The following is a 22213-nucleotide window of genomic DNA, read 5'->3' on the forward strand; positions in this document are numbered from 1 at the left end:
GCTGGTAAATGCACCGCTTGGCGTGAAACTGAGTCACACAAACCAGGCCCGTTTCAGGCTTAATCCCCAGTCTGTGCTAAGTTATCTGATCTGAGCCAGGGGCAATTGTTGGGATGTTACAGGAGTCTCCCAGGGCTCGGGATGAGGACAATCAGCCAAGGGGACGATTGCTGGATTGTGCATCAGGCAAAGACAAGGAAATGGGGCAACTATGATTACCTGCCCTGCCCCCACACCATTGAATACACTGCCAACACACAGGAAGTAAGGAAATATGGGGCAGCTGACACCTATGGAACTAAACCTTGACGCAAGTTGGTGCATTTAGAAGAATTTGTTTGATTTTTTTTAAGCAATTGCTATACAGTCTTTAAATTGTCCCTTTTTTTTAGGCTTTTGAGGATATTTACATTGAACAGAGAAAGACAATCCAGATCATCCTGGAGTATGCTGACAAGATCTTCACGTATATCTTCATCCTTGAGATGTTGTTGAAGTGGGTGGCCTATGGATTTCAAAAGTACTTCACAAATGCATGGTGCTGGCTGGACTTCCTGATTGTGGATGTATGTATCCAGCCTTTTTTGTACTTTCTGAGAACTTTCAGTGAGGGGTGGGGGGAGGCAGGGGGGAGGGGGGGGGATCAAATAGTGAAGTCTGGTTCTGCAGTGTGTCACTTAGTGGTCAAAGAAAAATGTTTTTAATCCAATATAATGCATTTAAGGTGCCGTGAACTATAAGCGCCAGTCTTGCCAAAATGTACTGTGAGGAAGGATGAGGCTTGGTCTCATAAATGAATCTAAAGTAGGTGTAAGAGCTATGTGAATGAGGTCCCTCCAAATGGTTAATTGGGTGACTGCCGGGCTTATTTATTCTGACAAAGAAATTGGTTGTGATTGGGGGGCGGGGGGCAGTAGTTTAGTAGTCTTCAGTGAGAACCTGAAGGCCTGAATCATAATTCCAGGCAGATTCTCTTCAAGAGGCCTACTCGGCCAAACAAAGCCTGACCCGTTTATTTTTTCTATAAATAGCATGGAGTACTGGACCCCTATATCATCACTATTTTGCTTGTTTATTTTCAGAGGCAAACATACTTTCAAATGAAACCTTCTCAAAATATAAAACTGCTTTTCACAACAAAATCTCAGTACATTTTGAGAGTGGCAGCAAAAGGTATGAATCGTGAATGTAAGCTGGAGATGCAGTGCTTTCACTTGTAAATTCATCATCCAGGAATTGAAGCTAATTGTTGTCTGATATTCATAAAAGCATTAGTTTGTATTTTATTGATGTGTAAAGAAAAACTGAGAACCAATTTATATTGTAACCTTCTCCACTAACCATCTTTTAATCAATGTCCTCTCCCTAAATAATTTGGATGTTAACTGAAAGCAAAGTATGTTTTATGGTATTGTAATCATGTGAGCAAAGGCGCAGTCTGTGATTTAGTTTTCACTGTTTGAAGGATTTGTCCATGCAAATCTATTGACTGTGGTGGGTTATTGTATTGTAACATTGATCTTAATATGTAGACCTTTTCCCAAATGATTAAGTTATGTTATCAAATATGGGTGTTGCTGAAGAAAGAAGGTGTTGGCTTCATAAAGCTATGTGTAAAAATGTTTGCTTATGATTTAAATGGCAGATTTTAGTCTGGAATGCTGCAGAACAATGGACCCCATTCAGATCTATGATGGGCATCCTCAATGTAATGCTTCCCTTAAATTTGCCAGAGGAATTCCTTCAGTAACTGCAGCCAATGTTAAAGTTCCGACAGGTACTGTTCACCATGGGATAACTGAAGATCACATTTTCTTAACACTACTTTTTTCAAGCTTTGAAATTACAAATACAGATGATGTAAATTCCAGTATATAATTTGCACCTCTATATACGTTGCTGTCATATTTTATGGTTACCATTCCAGTAAAAATCCCACAATCCAGCTTACTCTCCAATATTGAGAAAACATGCGATCTTGCATAACTTGCTACTTTCATGGGGCCCAATTTTGGCCATGACTTGCATCGATTTTTTTGGAGTAAGTTGTTTTTTCTGACGTAAGTTAGAAAATGCTATTTTCCCCCCAAAATTTGCTCCAGAGTACGTCAGTTAGGTACGATTTTTTTTAGTTCAGTTTTTTTTCAAAAGGGGGCGTTCCCAGACACTTACGCCAGTTTTGACCATTTATGCCACTTTGGCCAGCAAAAACTTACTCCAAATCGACTTAGGTCGGCGTATGTGGCCAGCTCTGAAAAACCTTGCGGGCAGTGAAGAAATCGGCGCAGGTTAGTACATTTAAAGCACCAAGACTTAAAAAGCACTAAACAAACCACAACAAGTAATAAGCAATCAATCAATAAGAAATAAAAAATAGAAGTCCTACCTTTATGCCAGAATCAAGTTTTTTTTTAAAGTTCCCTCTCCCATCAAAATACTCTTTCTCCCCCCCCCCCCCGCAACAAAATACTCTTTCTCTTCGCCCCCCCCCCCACAACATTCTTTCTCCCCCCCCCCCACCCAAAACACTCCTCCTCCTCCTCTTCCCCCGCCCCCTGCCCGCAATCAAAACTCTCAAGCACAACCATCAATGAATAAAAAATAAAACTGAAGTCCTACCTAACCCGGGAACTCAGCGGGCCGGCCGGTGCGGGAGGCCACTTGGCTGGGGATAGGATGCGGCGAGATCGGGGCGTCCCTTCGGCCAAGGATAGGGGCTGCGAGCATCGGGTCCTGCTCGCAGCCCGCAGGACACGCTGGGAGGGCAGGAGCATGCGCGCAGACTTCACTGCGCATGCGCGCAGGTGCCGGTACTGTTTTCGGCGCTGGCCTGTTGCTCCGCCCCCCACTTCACAATGCACGCCACGCTGGGACTCCGGGGACTCGGAAGAGCGGCCAGGATGGGGCGACTTTTTTCCGCCGCCGTTTCCAGTGCGCAAAGTCGGCGCACTTAAAAAAAGGGGTTGGGCAAAATTGAGCCCATGGTGTTAACTTGTTTCAACTAAATAGGTTAACATCTTTGTTGACTAGCAGACAGGAAGTTCAAATCAACAGATTTGTTGCCAATGTTGCTCAATGAATCAATGATCATTCTCAGAATAACACAAAATGCATGTTATTTCCCATAATATACATTGCGGTAGAAATTTGTCTTGAGCAATAGTGCAGAAAGGGCAATATCAAATCGGCCACCCGTTATACACCCTGCCTGATATTCATTGATTTCAATAGAACTGAATGTCAAGCGGGGCGTATAACAGGCGGCCCATGCGATAGCCACGTTTAGCAGCCCCACCCAAGTCGAATTTCCCCCGCCTCCACTGTGTGTTATAATCTGTTGGTTCCCCAATGTATAAAATGTGTATTACTTCAATAATTGTATTCCTCCATTTTTATTGTATAAGCCTAGAAATTACACTGTTATTACTGTATCAACGCGTAATGCATTTGTATCGAATTCTTTTATCTGCTATTTTAATCAAGGCACTCACCATTTAAAAGGAATGGGTTAATGTCTCCGTTAAAGTCGTGGTTAAAGTAATATTGCACTGCTTCATTTCTGGACGGTAGCGTTTCATACCTTTAAACAGTGTTTCTCTCTGTAATAAGCTAAATAGCAAAAATATCCATGTTTATTCTTGGCATAGGAAATATATATTTTTGTCGAGAGATTTTACACGTTTGTCTTAAAGGGTTGAAATTCCACTGTAATAGTTGGTTAATACATTCACATGAAATCTTTTCAACAAAATTCCTAACCCATTTATTTTAAAGAAACAAAAGAAGTGGAACTCCCAACATGATCGAGAATAGCACAAAGTATACAAAATGGTGAAAAAAACATAAGATGTATTTTACACATATATATATATTGGAGATTAACACACGCACAATTCTCATTATAAAGTGAGTGAATTACGCAGCACGTAGACACTTTGATTTAATTGTTGAAGTTTAATATTTCCAACAGGTTTCACTTTGTTTATTTTTTATTCATTCTCGGAACGTGGGCGTTGCTGGCAAGGCCGACATTTATTGCCCATCCCTAGTTGCATTTGAGAAGGTGGTGGTGAGCTGCCTTCTTGAAACGCTGCAGTCTGCATGGTGAAGGTGCTCCCACAGTGCTGTTAGGTGAGGAGTTCAAGGATTTTGACCCAGCAATGATGAAGGAACCGCGATATATTTCCAAGTCAGGATGGTGTGTGACTTGGAGGGGAACGTGGAGGTGGTGGTGTTCTCATGCACCTGCTGCCGTTGTTCTCCTAGGTGGGATATGCCTTGTGTTTGGAAAATGCTGCTTAAGAAGCCTTGGCAAGTTGCTGCAATGCATCCTGTAGATGGTACACACTGCAGCCACGGTACACTGATGGTGGAGGGAGTGAATGTTTAAGGTGGTGGATGGAGTGCCGATTAAATGGACTGTTTTCTCCTGAATGGTGTTGAGCTTCTTGAATGTTGTTGGAGCTGCACCCATCCAGGAAAGTGGCGAGTATTCCATTACACTCCTGACTTGTGCCTTGTAGGTGGTGGGTGGGTTTGGGGAGTCAGGAGGTGAGCCAATCATTGCAGAATACCCAGCCTCTGACCTGCTCTAGTAGCCACAGCATTTACGTGGCTGGTCCAGTTAAGTTTGAGTCATTTCCATGCACACCATCAATGCTAGGTTGAACTCACAGAAGGCCCACTTCTGGGAGGAGACCCTACCATAGTTTTGATGAATTCAAAAACATTTTGGTTTATTTGCATCTGCATGTCTTCACTGTTAATAGAAAGTACTTCCATTGAATAGTTTGTGGTTTTGATTGAACATCCGAAATGTCACTGTGATATTGGTCATTCTTGGTTAATAAGCCACTAATTTTACTGTCTATAATGCTTCCTTAATAGGTTGAAACACTTCAGAGAATAGGAAGTTTGCTATTTTAGTCTTGCAATCCTCTCTCCCCTTACTTTGTCCAACACCCTCACATTTGTAGTATTCCCCTCACTCAAGTAGACTGTCTAGGACTGGAAGTATCTCCATGTACATCATCAGTGTCGAGTTGAACCCACAGAAGGCCCACTTGACGAATGTGGGTGCGGACTCCACCATAGTTGGAGTCTGCCTTATTTTGCTCAAGTAACAAGGCTAAGACTATCAAACCTAGGGGATGAAATTGGACATAGGTAGGACCCAAAACAGACGGTATTGGATCGGTTGCCCATTATACACCCAGCCCGATATTCAGTTCCATTGCCTCCATTGGGTGTGTTGCATAATGGGTGGCAAAAGCGATCCCGCTGGTTTTGCGACCTTGCCCATGCCCCATTTCAGCCCCCAATGTTTCTAGAGTGAGTCAGAATACCACTGTCAGTCAAAACTAGAAATTTGAATTTGGGTCTCCTAGCTGTGTGCCCCAACATTCTTCTTGAACAACATCATAAAACATTATATGAATAACATTGTGTTTCAGCCCTATGATGTTTCCAATGATTGTTTTGAAACCTGTCAGTGTAATGTGTACATGAAAAAACATGGTGGCAAAATGGTGGAGAATGACCGATATTGGTATCTTGCCTGTGGATTTGAATTTCCATTTTGGTTGAATTAATTAGACAAACGCATACTAATTAACATGTTACGTACAGATTTCATTAACTTCCCTTGCAGAGTCTTGGACGATCAGCATCCTTACTTTCCCTTTTGGCTTCGGGTACAATGCCCATTGTAAACAGGTGGATGTGAGCATGCTTAGTATTTCTTCTTGGCTGAAGGCGAACTGATAGAGTTCGTAACCTGTAGACCAATTTATTGTATAGTTCCTTTCCTCGTAGAGAAGATTGTTCCCTATTGTTGTGTTTAGAGCAAATACCGATAGTATTGTAAACTCCTGTTTAGATTTATTTCCTTATAGAAGGCTTTGAATTGTTTCAGTTCACTGTGTGTCTTTGTAAAAGTGCAAAAAATGAATTGATTTTAAATGTTTTCCAATTGTGCAAATTAACTCCCATTGACCCCTCTGAGTACTGAAGACAGATTTTGGTCTGCTATATTGTTTATGGTAACTAACTTTCTCAGCGCTTTCCCAGTGTCCTTTCTGGGGATGAGTGTAACTTGTGGTGCCAATTACCTCTATTAAATGACTATTGGTTATTCAGTTATTTGAGTCAATTATAAGCCTAGTCAAAATGCTGAGTCCGAAGTCATAATGGATAAAGCAAATGTTTCCATCAATTTTTCATTGGTTGGCTTATCTCTGCAATACTGTCTTTACTGCTCAGAGTGTTTTAAAAAATAGTTAGAATGCTCTCAAAATGGGTTTCTGTTCCTCCCTTTGTTTATGACCAAGCATAATTTTTGGGTACAAAGGACTACGCATGACATTCACTAGAATAAACAGGGTATTAAAAAGCATGGATCAGGGGAGGTACTGGTACATTTACTCTGCACATTATACATACATGATATATAATATCTGATTTGTTTGGAGTCCCCCTCCTTGTCAAAGAGTTGCATTACTGTACCAGTACAACAGAGAAACAATTGCATTGCTATTAATTAGTTATCTAAAATAGATCAATTCTGAACACAATCCGATATCAAGCCATGTTGAATAGGCGATGCCTTGTGTTGAAACAGCATTCTGCCCTTTCACCTCTTAAATCTGAATTTTAATCCCACTTGGAGAAATAATGGGAAATCATCTTTGTTCCCCGAGCAGGCCCTAAGGGGTGCAGATTAAATTAATTTCAGTTATCTGCATGTATTAATACAAACTTGTCTCAAATCTAGCCCCTCAGTCTCCGTAAATTTGAGGCTGTATCTTTTTTTCCTTTTCCCCTGCCCTTAAAGCCTTTCTGCTGTGTGGCACACCCATAAGAGGCTGAGTAAACAAAACTGGAAGAAAAAACATATAAGTGCGCAATCTTTCCTGTATTTTAAGTTTCTCACATTGGAGAAGTCTTAAACTTTATACCAAATTATATGTGAAGGCAGTACCTGATATTGTCTTCAAGTAGCACCTTTCCAGTGAGTCATTTCAAGCCTGACGAACAAGTAATGTTTAAGACATTTCCTAAATATCTGTGATTGATTATTGGTAGGTAAAGAGTTACTGCAGCTTTAAATGAAAACTTTCTGGGGAACCCATTTGCTTTGTAAATGCATGTTTTGCTTAACTAAATACAAATACAAAGTGTTGAATGTGACCAAACTTAGTAGATCACCAAGTGTCAGTGTGACTATACGTTGGAAATAGTTTGTTTGCAGACCGAACTCTGTGTTCCCTCTGCCTCCCCTCACCCCCCCCTTTCCAGCGCAGTGCCTCTGTATATAAAGGATATATCAGAGGTTAGTTTGATATGCAGCACAGATTTACCTGTATTCTTTTTTGTAGGTACCTTTTATTTGTGTGGCTTAATTTTCTGGGCTTTTTCTCCCCTCACTTCGATCGGATCTTCACAAAGTAAAGGGCAAGGGTAAGGTTCTTATCATCCATTGGGCGTTTTCCTCCAACAGGTCCCCTTTAGTTGTCTGTGTGTCTGTTACCCTTCTTTTTCACTTTTCTTCCTTTTGTTCTATCTTATGCCTCTTCTCAACTACGCATTTCCTTCTAGGTCACTGGGAATTACTTCAGGCAAGGGAAGTAGGGAGCTGACCTCAGTTCATCGCAACGAACTTGGGGCAATCTTACAATTAGTCCACTTTGTTTCATCAGTGATAGGGCCTTTGCTAACAGTATTGGGAACTTTGCTTTTCTGTTTCTGTATAGGTTTCCTTAGTCAGCCTCGTAGCTAATGCCCTGGGCTACTCCGAACTAGGTGCCATTAAGTCTCTTAGGACACTAAGAGCTTTGAGACCTCTAAGAGCCTTGTCACGATTTGAAGGGATGAGGGTAAGATGGAATAGCAGCTGACCTTCTGCATGCATATGAGAAAAAGTTTAAGCATGCTAGAATTGATCAATAAACTCTAGGGAGGGGGAAATTAACCATGACACAGCTGCTGAACTTATCCCCTCTCCCTGTTATTCCCCACCTGCACCCTCTCCTGAAAAGGAGATACATTAGGCTGCCTCATCACATTAGATTGGCCCAAACTACATGCCATCGTAGAACATACATCAGCTGTTCTCATTTGGCCTGGCTTTCCTTTAATGTTTAAAAGGGTTTTTCTGCTGTAACCTCAACAGAGAATCACCAGGTGCAAAGATGTATGCATGAAGCATATGCTTAAATATGGATCAGGCAGAATGAATGATCGATGAAAATTGAAAATGATAGACAAAGTGTCAAACTTAATTAAACTCTTCAATTAGTTTTTTGTGCAAATATGAGGTAAAATGTAATGTTTTTTAAATTCTGAATGTATGTGCCATCAGAAATACATATTTTTAGGCTTTCTAAATAGATGCATGGCCATAGTGTTCATCTTCTTGTACCTGGTTGTTCTCAATCCAGTCCAACGGAGACTGGTGGCCTTGTCTGACCGCTTTTCCTTCCACTTCCTCCCTTCTTTACACCATGCTCTATGGTACCCCTGTTGTGTCACTTCAAAAGAATCTGATCACAATCAAGCATTGCACTGAATGAGTTTGATGCCATCACAACATTAGAAAGATTTGAAATAATTTAACGTGGGGTGAGACTCACTGCTGTTGATTGCATGGAATCCATATTGAATAATCGGTCACACATTTTGAAGGTGCATGTAAATTACGATGTCCCAATACCTTTGTTTTAAAATAACAAACATATAGCACAGACCTTCCAATGTGCGTAAGGGGTGATGCGTTGAAAAATTTGAATTTTTCCTAGTATTGCATTCAATGACTTGCAAGCATCCCTCGGTTAGATGTATGGTATGGTTGAGTGAGACTGTTTGGCTCGAACAGTATTACCAAACAATGCAGTCTAAACCCCAAACCTTAGAAGAGGTGAAAATGCAGTGAAAGGTGACTTATAGAATAACGGATGGAGAGAATGTGTTACAAAGGTGTATATAATCCCTGATGAGCTACATTCGTAACATGCAGACTCACAATCACAAACTAGTAATTTGTCACTGACCATCATGTGGTTAGGGGTAATATATTAGCATCGATAGAGGATTGACTAACTAACAGAAAACAGAGAGTTGGGATAAATGGTTCATTCTCTGGTTGGTAACTAGTGGGGTGCTGCAGGGATCAGTGCTGGGACCCCAACTATTTACAATCTATATTAACGACTTGGAAGAAGGGACTGAGTGTAACTTAGCCAAGTTTGCTGATGATACAAAGATGGGAGGAAAAGCAATGTGTGAGGAGGACACAAAAAATCTGCAAAAGCACATAGACAGGCTAAGTGAGTGGGCAAAAATTTGGCAGATGGAGTATAATGTTGGAAAGTGTGAGGTCATGCACTTTGGCAGAAAAAATCAAAGAGCAAGTTATTATTTAAATGGAGAAAGATTGCAAAGTGCCACAGTACAGCAGAACCTGGGGGTACTTGTGCATGAAACACAAAAGGATAGCAGGTACAGCAAGTAGTCAGGAAGGCCAATGGTATCTTGGCCTTTATTGCAAAGGGGATGGAGTATAAAAGCAGGGAAGTCTTGCTATGCTATATAAAGTATTGGTGAGGCCACACCTGGAATATTGCGTGCAGTTTTGGTTTCCATATTTACGAAAGGATATACTTGCTTTGGAGGCAGTTCAGAGAAGGTTCACTAGGTTGATCCTGGGGATGAGGGGGTTGACTTATGAGGAAAGGTTGAGTAGATTGAGCCTCTACTCATTGGCATTCAGAAGAATGAGAGGTGATCTTATCGAAACGTATAAGATTATGAGGGGGCTTGACAAGGTGGATGCAGAGAGGATGTTTCCACTGATAGGGGAGACTAGAACTAGAGGGCATGATCCTCGAATAAGGGGCCGCCCATTTAAAACTAGATGAGGAGGAATTTCTTCTCTCAGAGGGTTGTAAATCTGTGGAATTCGCTGCCTCAGAGAGCTGTGGAAGCTGGGACATTGAATAAATTTAAGACAGAAATAGACAGTTTCTTGAACGATAAGAAAACATAGAAAAAAAAACATAGAAATTAGGTGCAGGAGCAGGCCATTCGGCCCTTTGAGCCTGCACCGCCATTCAATAAGATCATGGCTGATCATTCAACCTCAGTACCCCTTTCCTGCTTTCTCTCCATACCCCTTGATCCCTTTGGCCGTATGGGCCATAGCTAACTCCCTTTTGAATATATCTAACGAACTGGCCTCAACAACTTTCTGCAGTAGAGAATTCCACAGGTTAACCACTCTCTGAGTGAAGAAGTTTCTCCTCATCTCGTCCTAAATGGTTTACCTCTTATTCTTAGACTGTGACCCCTGGTTCTGGAACTCCCCAGCAACAGGAACATTCTTCCTGCCTCTAACCTGTCCAATCCCGTCAGAATTTTACATGTTTCAATGAGATCCCCTCTCATTCTTCTAAACTCCAGTGGTTACAAGCCCAGTTGATCCAGTCTCTCCTCATATGTCAGTCCTGCCATCCCAGGAATCAATCTGGTGAACCTTCACTGTACTCCCTCAATAGCAATAACATCCTTCCTCCGATTAGGGGACCAAAACTGAACACAATATTCCAGGTGTGGCCTCACCAAGGCCCTGTACAACTGCAGTAAGACCTCCCTGCTCCTATACTCAAATCCTCTAGCTATTAAGGTCAACATGCCATTTGCCTTCTTCAGCGCCTGCTGTACCTGCATGCCAAACTTCAATGACTGATGTACCATGACACCCAGGTCTCGTTGCACCTCCCCTTTTCCTAATCTGTCACCATTCAGATAATATTCTGTCTCTCTGGTTTTTGCCACCGAAGTGGATAACCTCACATTTATCCACATTGTACTGCATCTGCCATGCATTTGCCCACTCACCTAACCTGTCCAAGTCACCCTGCAATCTCTTAGCATCCTCCTCACAGCTCACACCGCCACCCAGCTTAGTGTCATCTGCAAACTTTGAGATATTACATTCAATTCCTTCATCTAAATCATTGATGTATATTGTAAATAGCTGGGGTCCCAGACTGAACCCTGTGGCACCTCACTGGTCACTGCCTGCCATTCTGAAAAGGACCCATTTATTCCGACTCTCTGCTTCCTGTCTGCCAACCAGTTCTCTATCCACGTCAATACATTACCCCTAATACCATGTGCTTTAATTTTGCACACTAAGGGGATAAGGGGTTATGGGGAGCGGGCAGGGAAGTGGACCTGAGTCCATAATCAGATCAGCCATGATCTTATTAAATGGCAGAGCAGGCTCGAGGGGCCTTATGGCCTACTCCTGTTCCTATTTCTTATATTCTTATGTTCTTATCAGTTATTTTATACAATATATAAACAGTACATTTTAAACATACTTTTATACTTGCCTTTTGTTTGAACGTTGGCTGTCATTATGTCAAGATGAGTAGATTACAGTGACTAAAAGTCAGTTTCTACTTAAGGACAACAAATGCACTATTTCAGCAGTGGGGCATTAGAAACTTGAGATGTGTTCTGGCATCAGATTGTGTGCAGGGCAAGAGGGTTTTTGTCACTAAAAATATAAAACTGTGAACACTATAGAGGTTTAAAATCATTGGGCAATTGTCTGGTTGGTAACCAAGGGTAGGTGATGTGCCTAACTATTAATCCAACACAGAGGTTCTTTGGCAATCTTGGGTCACGAGTGTTTTTGAGACTCCATTCTGGACGTTTTGTATAGATACAGAATCTCAATATATGCGGTCACTTTAAAAATAGAGTAGAGAAATAGGAATCTTTATTTTCCCCCACGATTAGGCTTAGATTTCGACCAGTGTTTCTTTTCCTTGAGAAACAATTCGAATTCTTTTTGTTTTCGGTATGTGTAAAACACTGTCAAAGCAGCATTTATTATCTTACCCAGAGGAGGAGATGGTGAGTTGCCTTCTTGAACTGGTGGTTTCAGAGCATAATTCTACAGATTAACAGAAAGGATTCAGAATCGCAAAGCTTGTTTCTCTTTGATATTCTTTAAAGCCGTTGATACAAGCTATAATCTTGAGCTGAATTCAATCGAATTCAGTCAAATGCAAGTCAGAGAAAGTTGTGGCCAAACTGTACCGTGTTGTGGCCAAACTGTACCGTGTTGTGGCCAAACTGTACCGTGCTCTGGTCAGAATGCAGTTCAAGCACTGTGTCCAGTTCTAGTCGGCGAGATACAACGGAAAAATTCAAGTGCTGGTGGCAGTACAGAAAAGAGTTGCGAAGCTGATCTGAAATATCTGGTCTGAATTATGAGGAAAGCCTGGAGATGCTTGGGCTTCTCTCTGGAAGGAAGGTGTCTGAGAGGTGATCTTATAGAGGGATATAAGATAGTAAATGGTATGGAAAAGATTAATTACATAGAAATTACAACACAGAAACAGACCATTTGACCCAAGCGGTCCATGTTGCTGTTTATTCTCTACTCAATCAGTAAGACCTAATCCCATGTGCATCTCCTGTTCCCATATCCCTTTATTCCGTTTTCCTTCAATGAGCTATCTAGCCTATTCTTAAATGTTAACATGGTCTGTTTCAATCACTAACTCTGGTCGTACATTGCACAGTCTCAAAATTTGTGTAAAATGACTTATGCTCTCGATCCTAAATCACTTACATTTTATCTTATATCCAAGTCCCCTCATTTTTGACCCCTTAACCACTGGAAACAGTATTGGCTGGATTTTCGGCTATTGATATTTTGGGGCAGCAATGGTGGCGGGGCAGTCCTGATACCACCTGGAAAAAGTTTGCGCCCTCGTCTGCAAAATTTGGCAAAGGATGAGGTTTCCATGATCAGGGACGCAAAATCAGGCATTCACCCAAGGAAATTTTTGCGCCCGAGCTGAAAATCGCGGTGTTAGAAAACTTTTGTTGTTTTAAGGAACGTCATTGTTGTTTCGCGCCCTGCAACATAACGTTGTATAGTGTATGGTTTTATTTTGGTGGAGGGAATTTTTGTGACTTTGTTGCAGTAAAATTTATGATTCATCATTTGCCATTGGTGTCCTGTACATCATTCCAATGTTCACCGGAGATGTGCCTTTAAGTGGGCACATAGAGTGTCCAGTATTAGCTCCATCCCTCAGTTTCCTCCATTTAGGAGCCGGTCCATTACGAGGCTGGCGACGTGCGACTCTTGGTCCAACAGCATCTCCACGCTGCCTCCCCCGTGGATGGTGTGGCTATCCAATGGGGGCCTTGCTACGTTGCTGTCCATCGTCCTCCTCCTCCTGAGGTGAGCATGCAATCCCCACTGGCAGTGCCTGGCCCCTCATGATGGCCAAGTTGTGCAACATGCAGCACACCACAATGAATTTGGATACCTGTTGAGGGGAATGTTGAAAGCTGCCTCCAGAGCAGTGCAAGCATTGGTCTGCCTGTAGGAGATGGCATATCTCTGTCAGCACTTCCTTTTGGAAGTGCAGTCTTCTCTCACACTGCTCCTCAGAGAGCTGGAGGTCTGAGCGTTGATATCTGTAAACCGTCCTCCCCAGATGTCTTCAGCCTTTCCTCACCCATGGGCCGACAAGGCCAAGAGCCCGTCTTCTAGCTTGACACCGCCTGGCAATAGCATGGAGCATGATACGCTGGCGAACTAGTAATGCCCGCATTAAATTTTCTCACTCATCTTGTAAGGGCACTGTGATGGCAGATAAAAGTGAAGTTTGCAAGTCGGAGCTTGACAAGCATGCTGTGCGCAACCATTGCGATGTAGGATCCTCATCCCTCCATTTAAAAATGCTGCCAATACTGCCTGCTGCACCCTGGAAACGCCTAGTTTTTCAGACATTTCCTGGGGCGGGCGTTAAATGAGGCATTGGGGTCGAATTTTGCATCCGGGCGCTAGCGGAGAGTTGCACGACGATTGACGTCATGATCTCAGTGAAACAAGAGGGCGGGGCTTTAGGTTTTTGCGCCACTGCAAACCATGAGCCGAATTTGCCGGCCGGGCGGTAAAAGCTGGATGCCCGGCATTACGTCTAGAAGCACCATTTACTGCCCTTCCAGGACGCAAACAGAGACACAAACGAGCCGAAAATCCAGTTTCTATCTACTCTGTCCCACCTCTTCATAATTTGAAACACCTTAATCAAATCACCCCTGAATCTCCTCCTGTTTTGAATAAAACAACCCCAATTGTTTTAAAGTCTTTCTTCGTATTTGTAGTTTCTCATACCAGATGAAGTAGAAATGGTACAATGGAACTGGGAGGTAGCGGGGCCCTGCTTCCCTGGTGCTCAGTATAACAGTGTACAGGAGTGTACTGCAGGTGCTGGTATAGTAGCTAAATCACTTTGTTCTGCTGTGAAACTGGAAGACATTTTTAGCAACCACTTTGCAGTACCTTCATTCTATATTCTACTGCATTTGATCTGATGATTGTAGGAGTAGGAATAAGGTGAGACAGATTCAAGCTCGTAAAAGGTAACTTTAGGACTGATGCCAGGAAGTTCTGTAGACGGAGAATGGTCAACATTAAAAATGGCCTTCTGGGTGACATTTGGCTAAGGCAGCTTGCAGCTGAGCCACATTAATCAGCATCATTTGCGTCTGGATGGGAGTAGGGTGATACTGAATTAGGGAGGTGGAAAGTTGGTTTTCCTGATGGCCATCTAAGACCCTTGCTGCAAGATATGCATGTGTGTACAGGATCGGGGCTGAGGATGTGATGCCGCAGGTGGTAAAATAACCTGCCAATACTGATTGGCGAGAAGACATGAAGAATGGCCATCTGCAGAAGGTACTGGAGGGCAACTGGAACCTGTACTCCCAGAAGGAGTTGGTGCTTTGGGAAGAACAGGAGTGGAGAAAATTGATTGAGGAAAATGAAAAAAGAAAGCAATGCAGAGATGTTCGGCTTCATAATTCAAGGAGCAAATTAAATTGCCTGGCACCACAAATTCATAATTCTATCTGAAAGGATCCTGGATCAAGGAATCTGATGATATGGATGTATCTCTATTGCTGCATCTTTGTATCCATAGTCAAGTACAGGAAGTTCCCTGACTATTCCTTCTAACCTGGTAGTATTGTCGTCTTGAAATTCCTCATCAATTTGCCGCATGTTTTGAATTTTTGAAGTCTTACCACCTGAACGTAATAACAAACGCTACTTGGTGTCTTTGGGAGATACAGAAGACAGAAAAGGAAATGGAAGCCAGGAAAGCAATTTCCTACAACTCCATGTGCTTTTCATCAAAACTGATCAAAATATATTTTTTTGTTTTGCTGTATCCTTCTTGGTGTAATTGTATCAATGAGCCACTTAAAATGGAAAATTGAAATGTTAAGTACAAAGAATGCAACTACCAGACAGTTCTGTCAACCTTTTATCAAACATACCATCGATAGCAAATCTAGAAATGGTAGCTAATGTTGCCAGCAACTGGAAAAACCTTAAAATAATGTGCAAAAAAACAAGCGCATTTCATTAAATAGCCAAAAAATGTCACAACTGTTGCACTAATTAACCACATGAGCAGAGAAGCACTGAAAACATTTGATAGTCTTCGGTTCGAGACAGATGAAGGCAAGATTGATGCCGAGGTTGTTGGAACAATTTTGTGATGAAAAGACGAATGCAAATTCTGAATGCTATATATTCAACAATTGGGAACAAGATCCTGATGAAGCAATCGTCATATGTTGCCAATTTCCACAACTTAGCTCGAAGAAAGTCACATCAGAGACACCATATTCATTGGGACACATGACAATGGTACTACGAAGAAAAATTTACAAGAATTAAAACTAACATTGAAAGCACATTGACATATGTAAAGCTAGTGGATTAACAGCCAAGCAACTGAAAGAAATGAGGACCCAGGAAGAAGTTCAATATATCGTAAAGAAAAGGGAGAAAATGACTCCAGATATAAAGCCCAACACATTTTGAAAATCTCCTGAAATAGACTGCAAATACTATGGAAAATATCATGCCATGTCAGAAAGAGAAGTCTGGCTTGGGGTCAGAAGTGCAACACATATAAAGAACAGAAGTATTTCTCAGCCAAGTGTCCAAAGTCCAGAGGTCAGAACAAAGGCACTCAATAGATGAAACTAATTGCGACTTAGATGAAGATCACATCTCTTGCATGAAGTTACAGGACATGTAGAAGATCAATATCCTAACAAATTATCTGTTCTTAAGCAACAAGCAAACCAGATTTCTGCAAGCTGTGCTTGTATTGTCAATGTTCTCCCTGAGAATCAATACCCGAGATTGATGATCCAAGTGGTAGAGAGCTTCAGAAATCTAACACTTTACTGCTCACGTTTATAAAAAAAAACAGAAATTAAACCATTAGGAACAGAAGTTAGAAACTCCAAGAAGTATAGTATCGAGTTTCAAATATCACCAGGATGTCTTCAAAAGAGAAGGAAAGTTGGGCACTCTGCACCTTCAAGTTGATCTCAAGATCCCAGTTGCCAGCCAGGAAACTTCCTCCAGCTGTAAAAGAAGCACATTAATGAGCTTGTTGATAGGAAGTGTCCTGATTTATTGGATCTCTTCAATGGTGGTAGTGAAAGCAAATGATTAAGTGTGCCTCTGCATCGATCCAAAACCAATTAACAAAGCTTCTGTAGATGATGTTCTCTCTGTAATCAGCCAAAGTGAAAATATTCAAGGCTGTGTATACAAAGAATAGGTTTTGGCATATTGTGCAAGATGAAGAATGAAGTCTGCTCACTCCCTTTTCCATACCTTTTGAAAGGTTGTACATGCTGTTCAGAATCTATCCAGCTCCCGAGGACCTTCAGAGAAGATTTCATGAGGCAGTTGAAACTGGGACGACATTGCTGTTTGACACATGACATTTTAGTCTATTGTACAAATTTGATGCCTGCAAGAGAGGCAAGGAACTGTTTATTGCTAATGCACAAAGTGTATTTACATCACTGGCCAGGGAGGTTGACAAGGAAGTCATGTCAGTTGGCTCACGTTCAGAAACAAAGCGATTGAAACCTATGCTGCAAATTTTCAACTCCAGATAAGAAAAGAGATGAAATACAGAGTTCCACATTGGAATCCAAGGATGTCTTCGGAGTGTTGGAGCAGTAAATTACTGGCCTTTGATGAACAAGGACATAGAAATATATATAACAAAATGTGATGTATGTCAACATGTTCAATACAAACAGCAAATACCAGAAAGGCCCTGGGAGAAATGAGAGCATGATTTGTTTGACGTATATGGAATCAGCTATCTCCTATCTGGCTATTATTCCGATTCCTTTAAAATAGATTGTTGGATTAAAAAATGGCAAAGGAGTCCTACCTGAGAGGAAAGCTTATTTGGTGCATCATGGTATTCCAAATTAAGTTATATCAGGCAATGGCCCACCATTTATGTCGTGTCACCAACTCACCAAGTCAAGTGGCAAGCCAGAGAACACTATTAAAATTGCAAAAGCACAGCAGTTCAGTACAGCACTTTATCTCACTCTTCTTGGCTGCAACAATACAGCAAATGAGACACTGCGCAGTTCAATTATTGGACACACTGGCCAGCTCAAAGACTGTTTGACCCCCTTGCCATATAAAGTTGGCTTTTGAAACTGAGACTAGTAAGTGGTGTAAAAGTATAGCTATGCCTTCGGAAAGTGAAACCAGCCCAGCTCTTCAGCAAAGCTACCAAAGAACTCACTAAGCATTAAGAAGATGTTGTCAGAGTTAAGCCAACAAGGAAAGGGAAATGGATACCAGCAAAAAGGCAAAATCAAGAGGATATCCAATTCACCAACATTATACCCAAGGAAGGAAAGATCTTAAGGAGGAATGCACCTGTAGAAAATAGAATCATCATTTCTGGATAGACACACGAACCAGGTTACACACTCTCACACAATTGGAGCCACACAGCCAGTCCACAGTCAACAAACCGCAACAACAGAGCATAGTAGAAAAAAAGACTGTGGGCTAGAATTTTCAAACAACCCGCCAGCACCTGATTGCCGCCCAAAAGGCCGCTAAGATTCCCCAAATTATCGCCAGCGAAAAATTGCCCCTCCCCAAAAAATCCGTTCAGCGAAAAAAATGGGCCTTGCACCCAGATTCTGGGCGAAGAAATGGAATCTTGGGCCGATTGGGCGATTCTCAAAGAAAATGGACGATAATTAATAAATTTACTAAAAATTTACACCGAGGCTGTGGGTTGGGCCCAGGAGGAGAAAAACACACAAAATATTTTTTTTTTAAAAAACATAAAATAAAAAATAATTAAAATATTCTCAGGACCCTTTTCACTTAAATCACGACAAGATCACTTCAAAATAATTGGCAAAAAAACCAATTACTGACCTTTTTCTTGCAGAGTTACTCACCTTCTGCCCAGCTCCGCTGATTCTCATGTGCAGTTTTTTCAACTTACCTACGGGTCACCGCTGAGCCAAGTATCGCGCCAGGGCAATCTATGCACCGTGCACGCTGGCGGTCCGCTCCCCAGCGGTACCTCGAAGCCGCCGGCGTAACTCAGCTGGGGAATTTTTCGCCGACCCGGTTCCCGCCCAAAACGGCCAATACCGCCGCGAAACTGGGCGGTGAAGCACCGCAAGTTTGAGCCCACATGTGTCTGGTCATCAACAAGTCTCCCAGATGGGAGAAACTTCCATTAAAACTATGAAGTGCAAGCTCACCACCTGAACGAGAAGGCACAGTAGAGTAATGCAAAAAGCACTTCGCGATTTTACGTATCAGTAATTCTCTTTGAACTGTTCATACTGGATGCATATTGTTGTATCCATAGTCACTGTGCAGCAAGTTCCCCAACTGTTCCCTATGATCTGGACGTTGTTTTTAAAATTGACAGCTACAGGTAGTTAGCTAACATGGCTGAACAGTGAACACCACAACCCCAATTTTCCTCTGCTCAGCACCCCAAGTGCGCCTATTGTTGGGTGCAAAGCAGAGAAAATATGAGGGAATACCCATTACACAGTTCTCTGCTGCGATTGCACTGCCCTTGTACCTCGACCTGTACATCGCTAGTGATGCATCTCACTGCACCCCATACAGGTTGTCCTATTGAAATGAAATGTGAAGAGGTCAAATGATGCCATTTAGTTGCTTTGTTTCCACTGCTCATCGATCAAATGCCGGCTGCCCCCGTATAAAGTGGGCACTGAGGTTGTGAACGCTACGTCGGAATGGCCAGGTTTTTAAAGGGGCAGGCAGTAACATAGAAACATAGAAAGTAGGTGCAGGAGTAGGCCATTCGGCCCTTCGAGCCTGCACCACCATTCAATCAGATCATGGCTGATCATTCACCTCAGGTACCCCTTTCCTGCTTTCTCTCCATACCCCTTGATCCCTTTAGCCGTCAGGGCCACATCGAACTCCCTTTTGAACATATCCAACGAACTGGCCTCAACAACTTTTTGTGGTCGACAATTCCACAGCTTCACAATTCTCTGAGTGAGTTCATAGGGTTCACAGTCCCAAGATAAGGGGTCGGCCATTTAGGACTGAGATGAGGAGGAACCTCCTCACTCAGAGGGCGGCGAATCTCCAGAACTCTCTGCCCCAGAGGGCCGTGGACGCTGAATCGTTGAGTAGCGCAGCTTAAAGGGACATTGCTCACCACCACAATGGTTTAACAAATAGTGCCACACCAGCTGACATGACAAGTACCCTACCTATTAAAACTAAATGGGTAAGTTCTGTGGAGTTGGTGTTTCACAGCTTTGTACCATTACTGGTCCAAGTTTAGTGACATCTTTAGCAGCTATAGAGGTGCACCGGTTTCCACATTGTGCTGGGGAAGCTGGGAGCACTTGACAAACACAATCACAATCTGCAGAATGGGGATCCTATGTGGTTTTCCCTTGTATGTGGCTTATGAGGAAGAAAAGGAGCTGGATAACCAGGGAGCGCTTTGGATGCCATGGAGATGAGCTATTAATGTGGCGGAAGATCACCTATCCACCTTTAACCCACAATGTCCGACTTCGGCACGCCCACAGAATCTGGGATTGGGGATAGTGTGCTGACGTGGATTGAGAACTGGTTGTCAGACAGGAAGCAAAGAGTAGGAGTAAATGGGTACTTTTCAGAATGGCAGGCAGTGACTAGTGGGGTACCGCAAGGTTCTGTGCTGGGGCCCCAGCTGTTTACACTGTACATTAATGATTTAGACGAGGGGATTAAATGTAGTATCTCCAAATTTGCGGATGACACTAAGTTGAGTGGCAGTGTGAGCTGCGAGGAGGATGCTATGAGGCTGCAGAGCGACTTGGATAGGTTAGGTGAGTGGGCAGATGCATGGCAGATGAAGTATAATGTGGATAAATGTGAGGTTATCCACTTTGGTGGTAAAAACAGAGAGACAGACTATTATCTGAATGGTGACAGATTAGGAAAAGGAGAGGTGCAACGAGACCTGGGTGTCATGGTACATCAGTCATTGAAGGTTGGCATGCAGGTACAGCAGGCGATTAAGAAAGCAAATGGCATGTTGGCTTTCATAACAAGGGGATTTGAGTACAGGGGCAGGGAGGTGTTACTACAGTTGTACAGGGCCTTGGTGAGGCCACACCTGGAGTATTGTGTACAGTTTTGGTCTCCTAACTTGAGGAAGGACATTCTTGCTATTGAGGGAGTGCAGCGAAGGTTCACCAGACTGATTCCCGGGATGGTGGGACTGACATATCAAGAAAGACTGGATCAACTGGGCTTGTATTCACTAGAGTTCAGAAGAATGAGAGGGGATCTCATAGAAACGTTTAAAATTCTGATGGGTTTAGACAGGTTAGATGCAGGAAGAATGTTCCCAATGTTGGGGAAGTCCAGAACCAGGGGTCACAGTCTAAGGATAAGGGGTAAGCCATTTAGGACTGAGATGAGAAACTTCTTCACCCAGAGAGTGGTGAACCTGTGGAATTCTCTACCACAGAAAATTGTTGAGGCCAATTCACTAAATATATTCAAAAAGAAGTTAGATGTAGTCCTTCCTACTAGGGGGATCAAGGGGTATGGCGAGAAAGCAGGAATGGGGTACTGAAGTTGCATGTTCAGCCATGAACTCATTGAATGGCGGTGCAGGCTAGAAGGGCCTAATGGCCTACTCCTGCACCTATTTTCTATGTTTCTATGTTTCTATGTTTTCAGATCTTAACAAAGACTTGCAGGTTAAGGTTCAGCAGAAAGGCAGTGTGGGACCTTCAGGAAGACCTGGAGCCAACATTGCAGGGTTGGCACAGCGCTGCCAGTCACACGCAAGGTTATGACAGCAGTGAATTTTTTCGTTTTGCCTCCTGGAGCTTGCGGGGGAAATCCCGGAGGAGCTGGAAGAGTCCAGTTGTCAGCTGTTATATCCATTCAGCAGACATTGGTAAATGAAGCATTCTCCTGAAAGTGGCTTACTCATTCCCATTCCTTCTACCATCTTATTAATCCCCTGGAATTAAATAGCATTCACCCACGTGGGTACACTTCTCAAGTGGGATCAGATCTTGAAAAGCTGCGTCCTTCTCTCAAAGTGCAAACATAATTCTTCTGTTGTGCACTGCATTCTCTTGCAAAGAAGGAAACAGGAATAGATAGGTGATGATGTCTGCATAGACATATACCCAGCACATGCCCACAATATGCAAAGTCCTTGAATTCAGAAATATGGGCAGGTTCAGGTACTTTAGGGCAGAGCACACATGGGGTGATGTAATATTGGGGGTCACATCTTCAGACTCTGATGTCTTTTCTTGTTTTTTACAACTGACCTGCAATAACAAGCACTTACGGCACAACATCAGGTGGCACCTTTATATACGATGCCATTGGTGGATTTGTAATATATTCATCATTATGATTAGTTCTGCAGAATAACATTTTGGATACATATCTTCGGAACATAGAAACAGGAGTAGGCCATTCACCTCCTCGAGCCGGTTACTCAATTAGATCATGGCTGATCTGTACCCCAGCTCCATTTGCTTGCCTTTTCACCGTATCCATTAGTATCCTTAATCAACAAAACTCTATTGAATCTCAGTCTTGAAAATTTCAATTGACCCAGCATCCACAACCTTTTGAGGGAGGGGAGTTCCAAATTTCCACTACCCTTTGTGTGAAAAAATCCTTCCTGATTTCACTCCAAATTAGTCCAGCTCAAATTTTAAGATTGTGTCCCCTTGTTTTGGATTTCCCCCACAAGAGTAAATAGTTTCTCTGTATCTACCTTATCGA

At 42.5% G+C, this 22213-nt stretch overlaps 1 protein-coding gene across 1 annotated transcript in view; it reads left to right on the forward strand.

Moving 5' to 3' along the window:
• The window catches only part of LOC139240932 (sodium channel protein type 8 subunit alpha-like), a 291960-nt gene that overhangs the window by 250104 nt on the left and 19643 nt on the right, over positions 1–22213 (forward strand). Inside the window, exons 19-20 of the mRNA XM_070869475.1 lie at positions 393–566; positions 7752–7874. Coding sequence (XP_070725576.1) covers positions 393–566; positions 7752–7874 — 297 coding nt within the window. The remainder of the gene's footprint in view (positions 1–392; positions 567–7751; positions 7875–22213) is intronic.

Source organism: Pristiophorus japonicus, chromosome X (assembly GCF_044704955.1).
Source record: "Pristiophorus japonicus isolate sPriJap1 chromosome X, sPriJap1.hap1, whole genome shotgun sequence".
Taxonomy (NCBI): Eukaryota; Metazoa; Chordata; class Chondrichthyes; family Pristiophoridae; genus Pristiophorus; species Pristiophorus japonicus.